Source organism: Falco rusticolus, chromosome 3, assembly GCF_015220075.1.
Source record: "Falco rusticolus isolate bFalRus1 chromosome 3, bFalRus1.pri, whole genome shotgun sequence".
Taxonomy (NCBI): domain Eukaryota; kingdom Metazoa; phylum Chordata; class Aves; order Falconiformes; family Falconidae; genus Falco; species Falco rusticolus.
This window is the reverse complement of record NC_051189.1, coordinates 108965273-108984456: the sequence shown is the minus strand read 5'-3', so window position 1 is coordinate 108984456 and position 19184 is coordinate 108965273. Positions and strand designations below refer to the sequence as shown.

At 58.2% G+C, this 19184-nt stretch overlaps 1 protein-coding gene across 13 annotated transcripts; it reads left to right on the top strand.

Moving 5' to 3' along the window:
* Positions 1 to 5493: 5493 nt before the first annotated feature.
* ZNF362 (zinc finger protein 362) lies at positions 5494 to 17791 on the top strand. Of its 13 annotated transcripts, XM_037380362.1 has the most exons (11): positions 6473 to 6682; positions 7245 to 7271; positions 7379 to 7463; positions 9515 to 9715; positions 13173 to 13236; positions 13381 to 13627; positions 13748 to 14069; positions 14175 to 14399; positions 15251 to 15329; positions 15450 to 15608; positions 16250 to 17791. In XM_037380362.1, the coding sequence occupies exons 5-11, from the start codon at positions 13174 to 13176 to the stop codon at positions 16364 to 16366; spliced, it is 1212 nt and encodes a 403-aa protein (XP_037236259.1). In that variant the 5' UTR covers positions 6473 to 6682; positions 7245 to 7271; positions 7379 to 7463; positions 9515 to 9715; position 13173; the 3' UTR covers positions 16367 to 17791. The 13 variants fall into 13 exon arrangements, with proteins under 13 accessions (XP_037236252.1, XP_037236251.1, XP_037236260.1 ...); XM_037380363.1 differs by lacking the exons at positions 6473 to 6682; positions 7245 to 7271 and adding an exon at positions 5500 to 5563; XM_037380367.1 differs by lacking the exons at positions 6473 to 6682; positions 9515 to 9715 and adding an exon at positions 5518 to 5563 and having other exon boundaries at positions 13170 to 13236.
* The last annotated feature ends 1393 nt before the right edge of the window (positions 17792 to 19184 follow it).

Genomic DNA, 19184 nt, shown 5'->3' with positions numbered 1-19184 from the left:
GCCGCGCGGCACTTCCTGCCCAGCCCGCCCCGCCCCCGCCAGCCACCGTGGTGCCGCCCCCGCCCCATTGTCCCCCGCGCGGCGCGACCCACCGGCGCGCACCACCGCCCGCCCGCGGGGGGGGCGCTTAAAGGGGCCGCGGCGGCCTTTTGCGCGGGGGGAGCGGGGCGGCGCTTAAAGGGGCCGCGGCGCCGGGGCGGCCCCCGGAGCTCCGCCGCGGGCCCCAGCCCTGCCCGCAACCACCTTCCCCACTGTCCCATCCCTCTGTATGCCCCCATACCACCCCCCGGCAGAGCAGTGGGGGGGGCCTGTGGGGACAGGGGACACCACAGGTGACACTGCCACAGGTACTGCTGAGAAAACACAAGTTTTCCCCAAATTTTACGAATCTGGCCAAAAATCACGTTGAAAGTTTTGAGTGACTGGTCTGGCTGTCCTTCCCGTTCACCGTGATGCTTGGCCACGGTGGGACCTGTGGGACCTATGGGGACCTGTGGAGATCTGTGGAGATCTATGGGGATCTATGGGACCTATGGGGACCTGTGAGACTTATGGGGATCTATGGGACCTATGGGGACCTGTGAGACTTATGGGGATCTATGGGACCTATGGGGACCTGTGAAACTTATGGGGATCTATAGGACCTGTGGGACTTACGGGGATCTATGGGACCTGTGGGGACCTGTGAGACTTAAGGGGAATCTATGGGACCTGGGGGACTTATGGGGATCTATGGTACATATGGGGATCTGTGAGGCTTAGGAGGATCTATGGGACCTATTGGGACCTGTGGGACCTATGGGAACCAGTGGGCTTTGCCAGCACCGGCTGCCCCATGGCAAGGCCTCCTCCTAACCCTTCCCCCCACCCGAGGCCCTGGGGAACCGTGGGGATCCCCTCGCTCCCCTCCAAGGACCAAGCAAGATGGAGGACAGGGTCCCCCAGCCCCGGGGGCAGGAGGGGACGGCGGGCGGGGGGCGAGGGGCCTGGGGAGGGGGGATACACGCAATTCCCTGGTGGGGGGTTAAGCCGCCTATTGCAGCAGTGGTGTGAACGCCTGGCCCAGAGCCAAAGGGAACAAACTCCGCGGCTTTTGCTGCCAAATTGCCCCGCTCGGGCTGCCGGCACCCCCCTTTCTGTGCCCGCCCCCCCCCCCCCCCCCGCACAACCTGGGTATCCCCCCCATATCCCTTCCCCTCCTGTTGGGGAATAACCACCCGCTTTGTTCCTCTTCCCGACAGGCCCAAAAAGCTTAGAAAAAGCCAAAAAAAATTAAAAAAAAATAAACCCACATGGATTTGGTTTTTTTCCTGCTTGTTTTTCTGCATTAGGAATTCAGGTCTTGTCTCCCCTCCGGGACCCACCGGGGACTGAGGAACGGCTGAAATTATATCATCAAACAACCGCGCCGGCGAGCAGGGATGGAGCCAGCTCTGCTGGAGAAAAAAAACAACAACCCTTTTACACCCCAAATCCAGCCCCCCGCTCAGATGCGGGACTGGGGGGTCCCATCCTGAGTCATTAGCAGGTTATTATTTAATTCATATCCCAAGCATGTGGGCAAAATACACGGGAAATTTGGGCAACAGAGAGCATCGTCCCACCAGACCACGTGGCGGTCAGCCGGGACTGCCAGTGCTCATCCCCGCAGCTCGTTAGGCAACGAAGGGAAACCGCGGGGCGGGTGTATATGGGCAAACAGGGAAATTAATCCCAGTTAATTAGTAAATTGGCTTCATTACCTCCCGGTAACCCCAGTGTGAGCTGGAGGGGGGTCTGCCATGCCTTGATTCCTATTTTTTTGGGGGTATGCAGCCCTTCTCTGCCCTGGCTCTGGCGTGCTGGAGGATGCCAGGATGGGGTGAGGGTCTGGGTGATCTGGCAAAGCGTGGTGATGCACCCGCCGGGCAGGGAAAACCTGGCTCCTTCCCACGTGTGCCGCGTGTGCCGGCTCTGCCCATGGGATGCTGGCGGGAAGGGAGGCCCCTGAGCTGCGGTGCTGGAATTTTCCCCCCCACCGCCGGATGAAACAGCGCTGCCGGCAGGATGGGCACGCTGGGACGTGCCCGCTTGGCTCTCGGCATGCATGCCTCCATCCCGGCACAGCTCTTCCCCTCACCGGAGCCAAGGCAGAGTGCCGGGAGCGTCCCTCACCATTTCAGACCTCCTGTTACTGGAGCCCATCCTCTTGCTGGGTTTTAAGCCCGGCCTGGCTCAGCTTGGCTTAAGGAGTCCCTTCCTAGGGCCCTCATGGGGAGGGGGCTTTAGCCAAAGCCCCTGCACCCCTCCACTGAGAGCACGTCCACACAAAGCCACCCCAGGCTGGCGCTTTTCATCTCCTAAGTGCTTTGCAAACATTAACTAATTAATCCTAATTAACTTATTACCTAATTAGAACCAAACGGCCCTCCCATTTGCAGGGAGAAGGGAAATTCAGGCACCTTCATTTTTATTCCCCCCCTGCCCAACCAAACACCCCAAAACCTTCGCCAGCTTCATGCCAGCATTGGCACAGACCTTGGCACCCAGCCCTCTGGATTGCTGGGAATCTGGGGTGAAAAACCCACTTTATGGGTTCGCTAACCCCAAGAAGCCAGGAATGAGGATTTTCACCCATCTGGCCCAAGCCGCACCAGGAACACCAGCATCACTGATGCCCAGCGTGCCCACCCGGCATCAGGGAACCTCTTCTGGGCAGGCAGTGGATGCTTTCACCGGCGTTGTATGCAAAACAAGGGATTTCTTATGAAGGAAATGGGAGGGCAGGTGGGATGGAGGCATTTTGGAGAGGCATTTCCTAAAGGATTTCATGCCTGGTGTCCTGCAGTTGGGGACAAAGACTTTGGGGACACTGGCACAGCTCAACGGGAGCCTAGTGTCACCCCTCAGGGATCATGTTTTCCCATTGGAACATCCCAGGTTGCCTTCCATAAACATTTCACTTTCTCCACTGTGTCAACGAGAGTGGGTTTACAAAGTGCCGGTGCTGTGCCGGACGGATCTGGCTTCATGGTGATGCCGAAATGGGAAGGAGCTGCTGTTCGGGGGGGAGCGCACAGGTGTAGCGGCCCCACAGCTTTCCCAAAACCCCCACGGCAGTGATTTGCGGCGGTGAATTACCTCTGCTCCTGCCTTCCCCTCCTTTTAATCGCGGTCGGATCTATCCCGGGGGCAAAACCAGCCTTGGAACCCTATTTTTTCAGAAGGCGAGTGCTTATTTCCTCCATTTTGCAACCTGGGATGGAGACGGGCACAGTTTTATTATTATTATTTTAATTTTTTTTTTATCCCTGCATACCAACCACCTCCCCAGGAAAGGGGCCCCTTTCCCACACCCAAGATTAAATCCACCCAACATAGGGTCGGAAAAAAAGCCTGGAGCGTTGCTTATCTCAGCCAGTCTCAACAAGGGCAGTCCCAGGACACGTTCACCAACCCTTGGTGGACCTCCCAAGGTCAGGAGTGACCCACACCATGTCCTCCCACCATGAATTTGGGGTTGGACAAGCCCCCCAGATATCAGGAATCTCATCAAATGGTGCCGAGGTTTAAAACCACCAGTTTCATAATCACGACCAAAAAAATCCCAGCAGCCGAAAGCCCCAGTGCTGCGGCAGAAGTGAAAGCACTGATGAAAATAAACCTAATGAGGGGGAACTCGGTGGCATCAGGCAGACACCAGTGGCTTAAGGGACATCAGCGATGCTCTGAGATGTTCCAGTCTCTCCTGGTGTCCTGTTTTGGTGTGACACCAGCGTTGAGTGGCAACTGCTAGGTGTCAGCTTCTGAAAATCAGATAAAAGGGGAGTTTTCGAGCTGCTGGCTCACGTTCTCGGTTGAGTCATGGATAATTAATGGATCTGGGGACCTTCCAAGATGGGGAAATATTGGGTGATGGGGGATCCCAGGCCAGCTAGCTGCTGGTGCTGCTAAAGAAGCACAGGGACATGGGTAGGGGACACAGCCAGACCTAAGGCGTCAGCAGGGGGGTGACAGCACCCCTGCCCCAGCACCACCACTTTGGCCAGGACCTTCCCCAGTGTCTTCATGCCTCTTCATTCACCAAGGGCAGAAGAATACCCACACTTTGATGGAGACCTTCTGGAAGCTCATCCCATCCCACCACACCCCATCCCTGGTCCTTCTTTGCTCCCTACCTCTCTCTCAGCAGCATCATTTGCCTTTGCTAATTATGGGTCCACCTGTTCAGGGCATCTGTCTCCTCTAAATGACCTGACATGATGGACCATTTTGGGAAAGTGTGGAAAAAATCCCCAGTTTTGTTTTTTAAAAGTTGTTTTTAAATTGGAATCTCAGAAGCACCATCATCCCCTGGACCTTGGGGAAGGCGGGGAACCAGGTGGGATTTGCCTCCATTTTCCTTCCCCTGGGGGTTGTAGCTGCTGATTTGGAGTGAGGGGCCAAGATGAGGGGGACACGGATAAAATGATGAAAAAACAGAGAAATAAATTTAAATTTTAAAGAAAAAGGATGCTCCGCAAAAGGAATGTGGGGATGAGAAAGCAAATGGGGAGGCCCAAGGAGCTGCCAAAGCTGGGGCGTTCGGGGAGACCCTGGGGTCTGCAGAGACCCACCAAGGGGCTGGGGGGGGCAAAGGTGGGGGTGACACCCTGAGGGGGGCTATGGGGCTGCAGAGGTAGGGAGAGGGGCTGGGGGGACTGGGGGGGCTGAGGAGACCTGGAGGGAGAGATCTGAGAGGGACCTCAGCAATGAGATTTGAGGGGGGCTGAGGAGAACTGGGGGGGCTCAGGAGATCTGGGGGAGACCGAAGAGATTTGGGGGGCTGAGGAGAACCAGGAGGCTGAGGGGATCTGGCAGGCTGAGGGGATCCAGGCGGACTGAGATCTGAGGAGGCTGAGGGGATCCAGGCGGGCTGAGACCTGGAGGGGCTGAGGGGATCCAGGCGGGCTGAGGAGACTTGTGGGAGCTGAGGAGACCTGGGGGGGCTGAGGAGATCCAGGCAGGCTGAGGAGATCTGGGGAGGACAAGGGGATCCAGGTGGGCTGAAGGGATCCAGGCAGGTTGTGGGGACCCAGGTGAGCTGAGGAGAACCAGGGAAGCTGAGGGGATCCAGGCAGGCTGAGACCTAGGGGGACTGAGGGGATCCAGGTGGGATGAGGGCATCTGGGGGAGCTGAGGAGATCTGAGGGGGCTGAGGAGACCTGGGGGGGCCCTGAGGGGATCCAGGCGGGCTGAGGAGAACCGGGGGGGCTGAGGGGATCCAGGCGGGCTGAGGGGATCCAGGCGGGCTGAGAAGAACCGGTGGAGCTGCGGGGACCCTGGCGGGCTGCGGGGACCTGGCGGGGGCCGAGGGGACGCAGGCGGGCTGAGCAGCCCCTGGCGGCCTGCGGAGACCTGGGGGTGCCGGGGGGACCCCGAGGGACCCCGCTCCCGGGTGAGGAGGGGGAAGGCGGCGCCGCGGCCGGGCCCGGGGCTGGGCGGGCGGCGGGGGCGGGCGCGGGGGCGGGCGGGCGGCGCGGGGCGCCCATCTTCCTCCGTGCGGCGGAGCCGGCGGGACGCGGCGGGGGCAGCATGGCTGTTGGTATAGGAAGTGTCTTTTTTTTTTTTCTCCCCCCCCCCCCCTCCTTTTTCCTCTTCCCTTCCTTCCCCCCCCCCCTTTCCCCCCCACATCCATTCCTCCAAAACACCTCAGACCCCCCCCACCCCCCCCCCTCGGGTGCGATTGGGGGGGGGCGGCCCCACACCCCCCCGCTCTGCGTTTCGTTTTTTTTTTTTAATTTAAATTAATTTTTATTATTTTTTTTTTACATTTTTTTTCGTCACACCCCCCCCTTCCTTCCCCTCCTCGCAGATCTGCAGAATATGGCGTCCCCGTCCTAGCGTTTTAAAAATAAGCCGGGGCTGCCATTTTTGTTTTCCTTTTGTCTGCGAATTTTAATAAAACCGTCTGAGAATGTGGGAGAGGCGGCGGATGAAGGGGGGGGGAAGCTCCCGGCCGGGCCAAACCCCCCCCCCCTAAACCCCCCCTTCCATACCCATCCCCCGGCCTTTTTGTCTGCAAAAAAAAAAGGCCACCCCCCACCCCCCCCCCATCTCCCCTCCCAGGTCGAGGATTTCAACTTCACTTAACGCCAAACTTCGCCTTTTTTCCACCTCTTTTTTTTTTTTATTGTTATTATTTTATTTTTACACTCTCCACCCCACCCCCCCCACCCCGCTTTGCCGAGGAGGACGAAGGAAAGTGGGGGGGAAAGAGAAAAAAAGGGGGGGAACATCCAGGAAAATACCCGTTTCGCTGGATTTTCTCTTTTTCTCTCCCTCTGGATGGTCTAATGGAAAAGTTAATTGCAGCTGAACGTACCTATTTTTGTGGATGTTGCATGTTTGGGGGGGAGGTTTGCTTTTTTATTTATTCATGGCTTTTTTTTTTCTTTACGCAGGGGGTGGCGGAAGAAGCGCGGGGGGGGGGTTTGGTTATTATTACTATTATTACCATTTTTATTCCTTTCCCCCCCTCTTTTTTTTTTCTTTTTTTTTTTTTTTTTCCTTCCTTTCCTCTCTTTCCGCATTAACCGGTTTTGTCTAGAAAGTGGTCTCGCTGGCTGGAAGGTCTAACGGGGGAATATTTTTGCATCGCGCTTTGGCAGGAATGCGGCAGCCTTAGCGAGGGACCCAAATTTCCGTGGCGGTGCTTAGAGAGGTCTGTCTGTCTGCCTGGACGTATATTTAGCCATATACTATTTATACATCCATAATCTCCCGGCCACGTCGGGGGCCCCGGGGGGGAGCTTAGAGCCGGCGTGGCTGCGGTGAAGCCGGACGAAGATGCTTTTTAACCCAGGAATGATTAATTTGCAGATTTTTATTTCGTTTTCTCCAGCAAATTCCCTGCAAGGTCGGAGGATGCTCCTTGTTTGGTTTTCTTTTTTTCCCTGGTCCCACGGTCCTTCGGACATCAGCTGGGATTTTTAATCTGGGGAGGATGGAGCAGGCAACAGCGGCTTCAAGCCCGAGGCCTTTGAGATTATAAAGTGATATTTTAGCAGAGAGGTAAAAAAGTTTTTGGTCCCTCCCGGCGTGCAATTTGCTGAGAGGCGGAGGGTCCGGGGCGAGGGGATGGATTTCAGCCCCGATTTTCCAGCCAGCTCCCCATCCCTTGGCTTTGCAGGCAGCTTGGGGGTGAGCTGGGCTAAAAAAAAGAAAAACCACATTGCTTTTTTTTTTTTCTTTTTCTTTTTTTTTTTTTTTCTCTCTATTTTCAGGAAAAACCCCAAGTTCCCACGGGTCGGGTAGGTCGGAGCCGCTTCGCTTTTGTTCCTCCGCTCTGGGATCTCGCGCGCCGGGGGCTGGCGGTGGGTTCGGGGTGTGTGAAGTTGTCCTCCTTGTCCCCCCGTAGAAAAACGCCCCGCGTGCAGCACCCGGTCTCAGCTAGAGCTGGAGATGGACGCGGATAAGGGGAAGCAACGCCAGTACTCGCAGAGGTGGGCATGCCAGCTTTATTGAGGGGACCGGAGGGAAAAAAACCCACCCCTGTATATTATATATTTACATCGTAAAATAACGTTATATGTGCTTAATGATGTGTGTGCATGTAATTAGATGTATGCGTATAAAAATAATACATACGCACATCATAATATAGGTATTATCATGTGCATATATATATATTTATATAAGCGGGGGCAGATTTTGGCCTTCCCTGGAGGATTTTGGGGGGCACGGGGAGTCACCTGGCTACCCCCTCTGCGGGGAGGGGACCAGATCTGGCAGCAGAGGGGACCCTGCTCACACTGTAAGTGTCATCACTTGAAATTTCTGTTTAAAGAGAGTGTATTTGTATGCGTAAAATAATCTTCTTCTCCCTTGACACCCCCCCTTATTTTTTTTCTGTAAAAAATGTGGATTTTTGGTCAGCGGGTGCGATGTCATGACAAGTGCATGTTGGATTCGGTGCGTGCTTGCTACCTCCTCGGGGTGAACCCCTGCTAAGCCACCTGTGCCTCGGTTTCCCCACCCGCCAGTGGGCAGTGTCACCCATGGGTGCTCTCCAGACCCCCCTGCCTTGCTGTCGTGGGGGGCTGGTTGCCCCTGAGCTGGCTGGTTTGTGGGCACCAGCTTTGCCTTGCAGGATGTCCAGCTGGTCTCTTTTAGGGGGGTGGGTGTCTTTGGGGGTCTGGGGAAGCAGGTAACCCCCCTAGTGCTGGGGAACAGTGTGTTTTGGGGGACACGTGGGCCCCATGTTTGGTGTGACCGTCACCCCACGGGCGCCAGGTTTCCCTGCGGGCTGTCCCCATGTCCCCTTCAGTGGGTCCCATCAGTGACAGGACAGACAGACGGTGTTTTGGCCCTGAGGATTTGGGGTTGCGCCACATTGGCCCCCCATCTTTTGGCAGCGTTGCCTTCCTGATTCATCCCGGGGGGACACATGGATCCCGTGGTGGTCCCTGGCGTGGCTTTGCCTCCCCTTTTGCTTGCTGCCGGTGCTTGGCTCCTCATCCCTGTGCCCGCGCGCCCCCTTTCCCATGCAGGGACCCCCATACCAGAATGGGGTTTACGTTGAGGCTCATTTTGGGTTGGTTTTGCTGAAAATCCAAAGGAGAAACACCAGTTAACAGCCCTTCGGGGGGCGGAAACGTGGGGTTTAATTGGTTCCATCTTGGGTGAATTCTTCTGGCGCGCGGTCTGCCCCCCCCCTCCTCAAGTGATGGGGATTTCGGGTCTTGCCTGTCGTTTCTGCTTCCTCGGCCTTGCCTGCCTTCTGCCACCTCTGCTTAGGGGTAAATCCCTCCCGGATGAGGACAGTCCGGGTGGGGAGGGATATGTGTTCCCTGAGGATGCAAGTGAGATGGTGGTGGATGCTGCTTCCCACCCTGGCAGCTCTGGGATGGCGGTTTTGTGGAGGGGCACTCGCTTTCTCTTGAAAAACCCTCCTGCTCCAGGCAAATCCTGCTTCCCCACTTGACGTGGGGGGAAAATTCCAGGGGAGAGGGGCCGTGGCCTTGTGTTTTGGGGGGAAACTGAGGCACGGCACGAGGCAGAACTGGGTTCTGCCCTTCCCCAGCTGTGCGAGGTGGCGGGAGCACGGCTACACCAGCATCACTGTACCCTGTCTGTCCCGTGGTGGCGAGGGCGTGCTGGGGCGGGGGGGACATGCAGGGGACCTCCACCCCGCTTGGCTCTCGCCCGCTGCGTCGTGTCGGGCCGCCGTTGGCTTTCCTGTGCTCGCCGCTTGGCATGGAGGTGGGGGGGTGGGATCTCTGCCCTGATGCTCTCGCTGGGACCCTCGGGGACAGGACACTGCGGTTGGGGGACCCCGAGGGCTCAGCTTCTCACTTCATCGAGGGCACGTTGAGACACTCTTAACTGCCACTCTGGTCGCCCCAAATCCCTCCCCTCGCCTCCCAGCCCCCTGTTTGCTGGCTGTACTGGGTCGGTGATCGCTCGCCGTCCTCAGGGTTGCTGGTACCTGGGAGCTGCCCCCTTTCTCTCGGCGGTGCCGTGAAAAGAAATCTCTTGTTTCTTTTTATTTCAGCGAAGGCGAGACAGAGAGGGCTGCCAAGGTAGAGGCGTTCCCTAGAGAACTGTAGCTTGACTTAGCGGCAGTTGGGTAGGAAGTTGGAAGGCTCTAGTGAGCTCGTGCCCACCCGTGCCATCATCTACCTCCCATCAATCTGGAGCCTCATCGACACGTCTCCCCAGGCAGCTGCGGCCACCTGGCTTCTGAGGCCAGCCTGTGAGTACCAAAACACCGGCGTCCAACCGTATCTCGTCACCGCCGACCCCTTGCTGCCGCCGCCGCACCCCTATCCCCCTCGGCATCCCCCCTCGCCCCAGCTTGCTGGCTTCTCAAGCTCTCTTCCTTCCCTGTGGGTGCGGAGGCAATGGTTTTTGTGTCTTTCTAGGGTCACCTGAGATGCTGCCGCTTCCCCCTTCGCCCAGTTGAGCGGTGATGCTGGGTACCGTGTCGTTCTGTGGGAATTCAGGGTTCAGCCCCTGTTTTTGGGGCTCCGCGCATCTTTCTGCTTGCTCTTCTGACATCGCTCTCCTCCAGCCATGCCCACTCGGGCGGCTGCGATGCTTTTTGCACCCACCCTTTTGCCCCGGGACAACCTTTGGCATCTGCTCGGCAAGAGTGGGCCAAATCCCGTGCCTGCAGAGGATGCCAGGTGCTCTCCCACCCTGTGGTTTGGACCACAGGACCCCGTGCTGCTGGAGGTCTGTTACCCAGGGGGGGTTTCCCCCTGCCCAGCCAAAAACTGGGAGGCAGGGAGAGCCCTAATTTGCCCCACTTGCCCCCCGTGCCCCACACAGCCAGGTCCCGCAGCGCCAGGGGGAGATGCACTGCAGCATTGCCCACCCTTCATAATTTCCATTTTAATGGATTTTCTCCTTTTTTTTTTTCTTTGCTGCATGTCAGCTTCCATTTTTCATAGTTAGCTGAGAATATAGAAAAAGGGAGTTTTTATATATGTATGGGTTGGTTTTTTTTTTTCCATCTGCTTTTTATCCCCTCCCGCTCCCTCCCCCAGCCATCCCAGCTCTGGGAGAGGGGGAAGCCGCTCCCTCTGCTCCCGATGAAATACCGCACGATTTATAACATTACATCGGGACAGGAACAAGGATTTGTATTTTTTTTTTTTTTGGCACGCCGACCATTTCTTTCCTCTTTATTCTGGGCAGGTTCGTCAAGCTCTGAGTGCGACGGTTTTGCAAATGATATATTATTTATATAATAAGACCTCCTCAGGTGGAGGCGGGGGGGAAGATACATGCGATATTTGCGCTTTCCTCCCCAAAGTGCCCTTTGTGCCTTTTGCCAACTCCACCTCCAGCTTTGCACGAGAGGTCCTGGGACTGTCTGTAGTGGTTCGTGCCCTGTCCCGACGATGGTCTGGGAGCCGCGCCAGTGGTTTTGATCCTTCTTGGTGCCGCTGATGGCTCTGATGGAGCCCGGCGTGCTATTGGGACAGGGAGAAGGACGGAGGGATGGATGGACAGGCAGATGGGAAGGACGGAGGTCGCAGGGCACCTGCTGTGATGGGGGAGCAGCTCCAAAAAACCCTTTTCTAATCATAGCTCTGGTTTCCTGTTTTCCCATGCCGTGGGACTGCTGCCGGCCGAGCCGGGGTGGTGGGGTTGGTGCTGGGGTGCTTGGCCGCATCGAGGGAGACCCAGAGCCCTCCTGCCTGCACTCCCCTGCCTGCTTGCTGCCCGCTTCCCTGCCTGTCTCCATCACGAGGGTTTTTTTCCTGCCACAACCTCCACTTTTGGCCCCATCTCTGCGTGCACCGGCCCCTTGTGCCGTCATCCCCTCACCCCAGAGCCCCCTATCCCATGCTCATCATCCCAAGTGATCATATATATATATATATATACGTAGCTGGTGGGTAAACACACAACGTGGGTGGCATGCGGGTACATATATAATCTATATAAAATAGCCGGTGGCGGGCGTGTACACGTATGGGAAAGCGCATTTAATAGCCCCAGCAATTTCCCTTTCTGTGTGCACAGGCATGGCGCAGAGCAGGACTCCTGGCTCTGCCTTTCGCCTGCCTGCACCGCAGAGATGGGGGTAAATGCAGCGGACGAAGAGAAAACGGGGAAAACAATCGTGCCTGGGGCTATTGTGAGGATCTGGGTCTGCTTTCACTGGAAAAAGCTGAAATTGGTGCATGGGCAGCCGGGAAGTGACGCGGAGCGGTTGGAGGCAGGGAAGGGGGATTTCTGAAGCCAGTCAGGGTGCTCAAGTGTCCGGGTGGTCTCCCGGCCTGGCTGCGGTGTTGGGGTCTGCCGCGTGAAATGGCTTCCGTTCCTCGGCGCTGCCTGCAGCTGCCAGTGTGTCGGTCTGAGTCACCCCAAAAACGCGCCTTGTCTTGTGCTGTGCTGCTCCGTATCGCAAGGCTTGGCCAGTCTCCTCCTCTCTGCCTCAGTTTCCTGTGAAAATGAGCCTGGAGGGGTCCAGCCTGTGGCTCTTGTTCAGGCTGAGATGGCTGTACGGTTGCAAAGTCCCTGGTGGAACCAGGACCCCCTTTTGCTGGGTGCTGCCCACCCACCCACGGAGAGCTCAAGGTCTGATTTAAATGTAGGGGCAGTGAGTGAGTGCGAGGAGGAGGAAGGCTCATTGCCCCATCCCATTCCCAGGGCACTTCTTTTGTGGGAGCAGGGATGCTCCCGGACAGCGGCAGTGCTGGTGGTGTTGGGAGGAGGCTGCCTGGCAAATGCAGGACTGTGTCCAAATCCCCATGGCCAGGACCTGGGGCTCTCCGTGCCTCAGTTTCCCCAGCCACCAGTGCTCTCCCATCGGTACCTCGCCCCCAAATCCTGCCAGCCCGCGGGCTTTTGGGGACATGCTTTGCTGGAGGTGCTGGTCTAGTTTCTCCCAGGACGCTGGCTGTGGCCTGGTTTATATTACAGAGCTCCTGGGGGCCCTCTCCTATATGTTCCACGGGGGTTCCTTATATGCTTTACCCTCGGAGACCCCCGTAATGAGGTTTGCCGGCGTGGCGATGCTCGTTTACACTGGGCCATTACGCCTGTGTTGTTTTCTCGCCGTCCCCCTTTCAGATGTTTTCTATTACCCAAAGATGGATTTAGAATTAATTTTCCCAATGTGTTTAAGTGTCTCTATAAATCTCCTGGCTGGGTTTTCCTGCTGAGCTGCTCCTGGATGTTGTGGGTCGCTTTGCTTAGGAATAGGGGTGGCTTTTTTATTTTTTTTGGGGGGAGGATTCAGCCAGGTTTGGCTTTGGGTTCGATGTGCCGCCACCGTGCTCGCCCTCTCCCGCAGCAGCATCCCGTCCGCCTCTGTAATCCCTCCTGGAGATATTGGAGGAGCAGCAATACCTCCAGGGTTGGGAGATTTGGTTTTATTTTCCCCAAATTCTGCCCCTGCCCCTTGCCAAATGGCTTCCCAGCGTGCTTGCTGGTGTTGCGGGGTCTTCGGGGCAGGCGGGTGCTTGGTGTCACCCTGATCCTGCAGGAATTTTCCAGCTGGGAAGATGCTTGGGCATTTCCCTGGCGCTGCCTGCTCCCTGCCTGCTCCCTGCCCTCTTCCAGAGCCTGGGTGTTGTTTCGGGGGGAGGACTGATGGTATCGGTGGGGTTTGAGCCCCCAAGGGGAGGTGGGAGGGGGGGTGTCTGTGTGGTGGCTGGTGCCTCCCCATAACCTGCCCCCCTCTTTCCCAGCAGGATGGCGGAGCCTCGCTTCAACAACCCCTACTTCTGGCCACCCCCCCCAACCATGCCCAGCCAGGTAGGACCCCCCCCCATGCCGGGACAGTGGGATTTTGGGGAGGAGGGAGGGCAGATGGACAGGGACGACGCCAGGGAGGGGAGGCTGGGGGTCCTGGTTCCTCTGCCCTGACCCACCTCTCTGCCTTCTTTCCACCCCCACCAGCTGGACAACCTGGTCCTGATCAACAAAATCAAGGAGCAGTTGATGGCGGAGAAGATCCGACCCCCGCACTTGCCCCCCACCTCGGTGGCCTCCCAGCAGCCCCTCCTGGTGCCCCCTTCACCCGCCGAAAGCAGCCAGTCCATCATGTCCCTCCCCAAACTGCAGCAGGTCCCGGGTCTCCACCCTCAAGCCGTCCCCCAGCCCGATGTGGCCCTGCACGCCCGACCAGCCACCAGCACCGTCACAGGTACTGGGGCTGAGTGCCCACGCCAAGGGGGGAGGGTTCCCCCAACTCAGGACCCTGCCGCGAGAGAAGAGGGGAGGGCGCATCCCCTGAAAATTCACCCCCCACCTCTTTGCCCACCAGGGTTGGGGCTGGCGTCCCGCGCGCCGGTGGTCAGCACCTCAGAATCCAGCACGGGGACGGGGACCACCACCCCATCGACTCCCACCTCCACCAGCCAGAGCCGCCTCATCGCCTCCTCGCCCACCCTAATCTCAGGAATCACCAGCCCCCCCCTCCTCGACTCCATAAAGACAATCCAGGGCCACGGCTTGCTGGGGGCACCCAAGGCCGAACGGGGCCGTAAGAAGATCAAGGCAGAAAATCCCTCAGGACCGCCGGTCCTGGTGGTGCCCTATCCCATCCTGGCCTCGGGGGAGACGGCCAAAGAGGGGAAGACATACAGGTAGGCACCCACCCACCCGCTGGGGGGGCCGGGGCGATGGTGGGGTGCCCCCCCCCACCCAGCCCAGCCCGGTCCCTGCGGGGTTCTCCCCCCACCCTCCTCCAGGTGTAAGGTCTGCCCCTTGACGTTCTTCACCAAGTCGGAGATGCAGATCCACTCCAAGTCGCACACAGAGGCCAAGCCCCACAAGTGCCCCCATTGCTCCAAATCCTTCGCCAACGCTTCCTACCTGGCCCAGCACCTGCGCATCCACCTGGGCGTCAAACCCTACCACTGCTCCTACTGCGAGAAGTCCTTCCGCCAGCTGTCCCACCTCCAGCAGCACACCAGGTGAGGGCACGGCATCCCTGTGGGGCCAGGAGGGTCTGGGGGGGGCCTTGAGCCCCATCTTCCCTTAGCGGGTGGTGGGGTGCACACCCTGCATCTCTCGTGCCATGCTTGCTGTCCTCGTCACCATCATCCTCCCCACGCTCATCCATCCCCACCATGCCAGTCTGTCCCCACTGCCTTCACTGTCACCGCCACACTCATCATCTCCAGCACCTTCACTGACCCCACCACGGTCAACTGTCCCCACCATGCCAGTCCCTCCCCTCTGCCTTTATGGGTCTCGCCACGCTTATCATCTCCAGCACCTTCATCATCCTCACCACGCTCATCATCTCCAGCACCTTCATTGGTCTCGCCACAGTCATCTGTCCCCACCATGCCAGTCCCTCTCCCCTGCCTTTATTGTTCCACCTCGCTCATTATCTCCAGCACCTTGATGGTCCCCACCATGGTCATCTGTCCCCACCACGCTCATCATCTCCAGCACCTTGATGGTCCCCACCATGCTCATCCCCTCAAGCACCTTTATTGTCCCCACCACTTTCTCACCCCTGCCACATCTGTCCATGCCATGTTTCTTGTCCCTGCTGCCTTCATCATCCCCACCGTACTCATCGTCTCCAGCACCTTCATCGTCCCCACCACCCTCGTGATCCCCCACTACCTCTGTGTGCCCACATCGTCGTCCCCACCACCTTCGTCACCTCCAAACCCCTTGGCTCTCCCCTGATGAGACACGGACGCCCTGGTGTGACCCCTCCCCGTGCGAGGGAGCAGTGCTGGTCCCCAGTGAGGCTGCGAGGGGGGGCACAGAGGGGACGGTGACCTGACGTCCCCTCCCTGTCACCCAGAATCCACACCGGTGACAGACCCTACAAGTGCCCGCACCCCGGCTGCGAAAAGGCCTTCACGCAACTCTCCAACCTCCAGGTCAGCGCCGGCGTGGCGGTGGGGACCCTGGGAGGGGGGACAGGAGCCCCGGCCCCCCAGGGTTGTGGGGGGCCCAGCGTGGGGCGGCTGCCGTAACCCCCCTCCCCCGCCATTTCGCAGTCCCACCAGCGACAGCACAACAAGGACAAGCCCTACAAGTGCCCCAACTGCTACCGGGCGTACACGGACTCGGCCTCGCTGCAGATCCACCTCTCGGCTCACGCCATCAAGCACGCCAAGGCCTACTGCTGCAGCATGTGCGGCCGCGCCTATACCTCGGTGAGCGGGGGCACGGGCCTCCCACCCCCAAAACCACCCCCCTACCCCCAAACTGCCCCCTGCCCCCAACACCACCCCCAACCCCAAAACCATTCCCCTACCTCCAACCCCACCCCCCAACCCCAACCCCACCCACCTACCCCCCGAAACTGCCCCCTAACTCCAAACCCACCCCCTTACCCCCAAACCCACCCCCAACCCCAAAACCACCCACCTAACCCCAACGCCACTCCCCAACCCCAGCACTACCCCAACCCCAAACCCACCTGCCTACCCCGAAACCGCCCCTACCGCCAAAACCATCCCCCAAACCACCCCCCTACCCCCAACAGCACACCCAACCCCAAAACCACCCCCCTACCCCCAAAACTGCCCCCTACCCCCAACACCACCCCCAACCCCAGAACCACCCACCTACCCCTCACACCGCCCCCAACACCACCCCCACCCCCAACCCCACCTGCCTACACCCGAAGCCCCCCTAACCCTGAAACCGTCCCCCTACCACCAACCCCAACCCCACCCCCAACCCCAAAACCACCCACCTACCCCCAGCACCACCCTGAACCACAAAACTGCCCCCCCCACCCCCCCTCAGACCCACCCCCCTCACCTCCCTCCTCCTCCTCCTCCCCCCGCAGGAGACCTATTTGATGAAGCACATGTCCAAACACACCGTGGTGGAGCACCTCGTCAGCCAGCACTCGCCGCAGAGGACGGAGTCACCTGGCATTCCCGTACGGATCTCCCTCATCTAACCGGGGAATTGGGGAGGGGGGGACACCCCCACGCAGAGGAGGAGGAGGAGGAGGAGGAGGAAGAAGCAGACTCACCCGCAGCACCCCAGCCCTGGCCGGGAGCCCAGCGGGACGTGCCCGGGGCTGTGTCCCCCCCTCGCTCCGGGTCCCCGCAGGTTTGGTGACATCCAAAGACGGTTTCAGAGCACTTTGAATCTCGGCGGTTTGGTTTATTTTGGAGGGGGGGGATGACACGGCGGACTGGGGGGGGATGTTTCTCCTCCTCCTGCGAGTCCCTGCCCCCTCTCCTCTCATTTTTTGGATACAAATATATATATATATTTATTGGCCAAGAAGTTGGTGCTGCTAAAAAAAAAAAAAAACAGAAATAAGACCCAAAACGAACCGTGGATGGAGAAAAAGGAAGCTGGGGGGGGGCCCGCTGCTGCCGCTCCCCCTTCACGGACTGGGACCCGGGCCAGGGACCGCGGCGGCTGCCACCTCCTGGGGGACGTTTTGGGTTTATTTTTAACAATTTTGGGGGTTTGGTGGTTGGTCGGTTTTTTGGGGGGTTGGGTTTTTTTTTTTTTGGGGGGGGGGGTGGGGTGTCCCTTTTGAGGGAGAAGCCGGTGGGCAGAGCTGTGTCCCTCCGGGGCTGGATCCAACGTCCCCCATCCCGAGGATCCCCCAAAATCCGTCTTGGGGGGGTGGGGGGGTTAAATCGCTTTGCCTTGTGCCTGCCGGCCCCGGGCGCCTGTACATAAACCCATGTATAGATCTGGGGGGGGGTCGTGCCCCCCCCGCAGAGCCGCAACAAAAAAAACTCATCTATATTCTGTACTCTTTGGTTCTGTTTTTGGATATTAACTGTGTTATTTTTTTATACACTTTTTAAGCCTTAACTCATTGTTTATTTTGGGTTTATTTTTTTTTTTCGCCAGGGTGTTTTATTTACCTTCTGTTTATTAATTTTTAATCCCTCCCCACCCCATTATTTTTTATTTCCCCCCCCCGTTCCTCATTTCCCCTCTCGATGTTGTACGATACTCAATATTGTAATCTTTTTTGTCAGCATGTTAATACCGTGTAAATACGCCTCTTATACACTTAACACCCCCCCTCCCCTTCCCACACCCCCCCCCTCCCCAGTTTTGGGGCTTTTTTTTATTTTCCTCGATGGAAATCCAGGCCACGCGTCCCTAGAGCTAGTTCTTACCTTATTAAAAAAGGAGAAAAAAAAGAAAAAAAAAAAGGAGAAAAAAAAGAAAAGAGGAGAAAATGAAGAAAGAAAGAAAGAAAAAAAAAAAAAAAAAGCCCTTTCCGCGCCCCCGCTGTCTTGCATTGTGGTTCACGGAGAAGCCGGGGGGGGGGGGGAGCCGCGGCCTCACCGGGAGCGTTTGAGGTGTGGAAAAGGAGTGACCCCCCCCCCCAAACTGGTGCCCCTTTAAAAAAAAAAAAAAAAAAAAAAAAAAAAAGGAAGAATAAAAACAGAACAAAAAAAAAATTAATTAAGAAAATATCTCTCGTTTTTGTGTGGCAGAAGGTAGAAAAATGATTTCTGGTGGAAATGGGGGTGTGGGGCTGGGGGCTGTGCGGGGGGGGTCCCTGCGGGGGGGGGGGGGGGGGGGAGGAAGGAGCTGGGGGCCACCCCCCATGGTGGGGTGGCCCCAGTGACACTGGTCACCAGTGTCTGGGGCGAAGGCGGCGGGTCAGGGCCCCAGGGGGTGGGTGGCCTGAGCTAGGGATGGCCCTGGGGACACTTCAGCGTGGCCACCACGGCTGGGGACACTGTCACCACGGGCAGGAGTGCTGCCACCGGCTTCGGGGCCATGTCCCCATGGGTACCACCTCCAGGGACACCTCACTGGGGCCATGTCCCCATGGGCGCCTCCTCACTGTGGCCACTAGCTCTGGGGACACTTCACCATGGCCATGTCCCCATGGGTATCACCTCCAGGGACACTTCACCATGGCCCTGTCACCATGTACCACCTCCAGGGACACCTCACTGTGGCTACCAGATCTGGGGCCATCTCACCATGGCTGCGTCACCATGGGCACCACCTCCAGGGACACCTCACCACCATGGCCACCAGCTTCAAGGACACATCACCACCACAGCCATCAGCTCTTGGGACACCTTACCATGGGCACCAGCTTCAGGGACATGTCACCACCATGGCCACCAGCAGCAGGGACACCTCAACACAGCCACCAGCTCTGGGGACGTCTCACCATGGACACCAGATTCCAGGATATGCCACTGCGGTGGGTACTGGTGGCAGGGCCACCTCCCCATGGCCACCACCCCTGGGGCCACCTCCCCACCAGCTCCAGGGATGTGTCACCCCCCCAGGCACCAGCTCCAGGACCACCTCCCCACAGACCCACCACCACGATGCCACCATGGTGGGTGTCCCTTCCTGTCCCCCTCCCCATCTCATGAACTTCGGGGCCCCACAGCCCCGAGCGCTGGGATTTCAGGGTCACCCTGCAGGCGTGGAGGGTCCCACCTCCACCACCAGCTCCCTGCGAGGGAGCTGGCACAGGGGGACACAACACCTCAGCCCCCCCCCCCCCCACTTGGGGGTCAGCACAGGCACCCATAGGGTCATCCAGGCCAGGAGGGCACCGGGGGAGTGACACCAGCCCTGTCCCCGTCACCCACAGAGGATCCCACCACCCTCGGTGGTGCATGGGGACACCCCCAAGGTGCTGCCTCAGTTTACCTGGGAAGGAACTTGGCGGGGGGGGGGGGGGGAAGGAGAGGAAGAGTGGGGGGGCCCCAAGGTTTTAATCTTTTCCAGTGTTTATTAAAAACCAAAAAAAAACCCCAACC

Coding starts and splice junctions, on each gene's coding strand:
- ZNF362 (XM_037380367.1), top strand. Junction 13,628..13,747: donor AGCCACCAGCACCGTCACAG/GTACTGGGGCTG, acceptor TTTGCCCACCAG/GGTTGGGGCTGGCGTCCCGC. Junction 14,400..15,250: donor CACCTCCAGCAGCACACCAG/GTGAGGGCACGG, acceptor CCTGTCACCCAG/AATCCACACCGGTGACAGAC.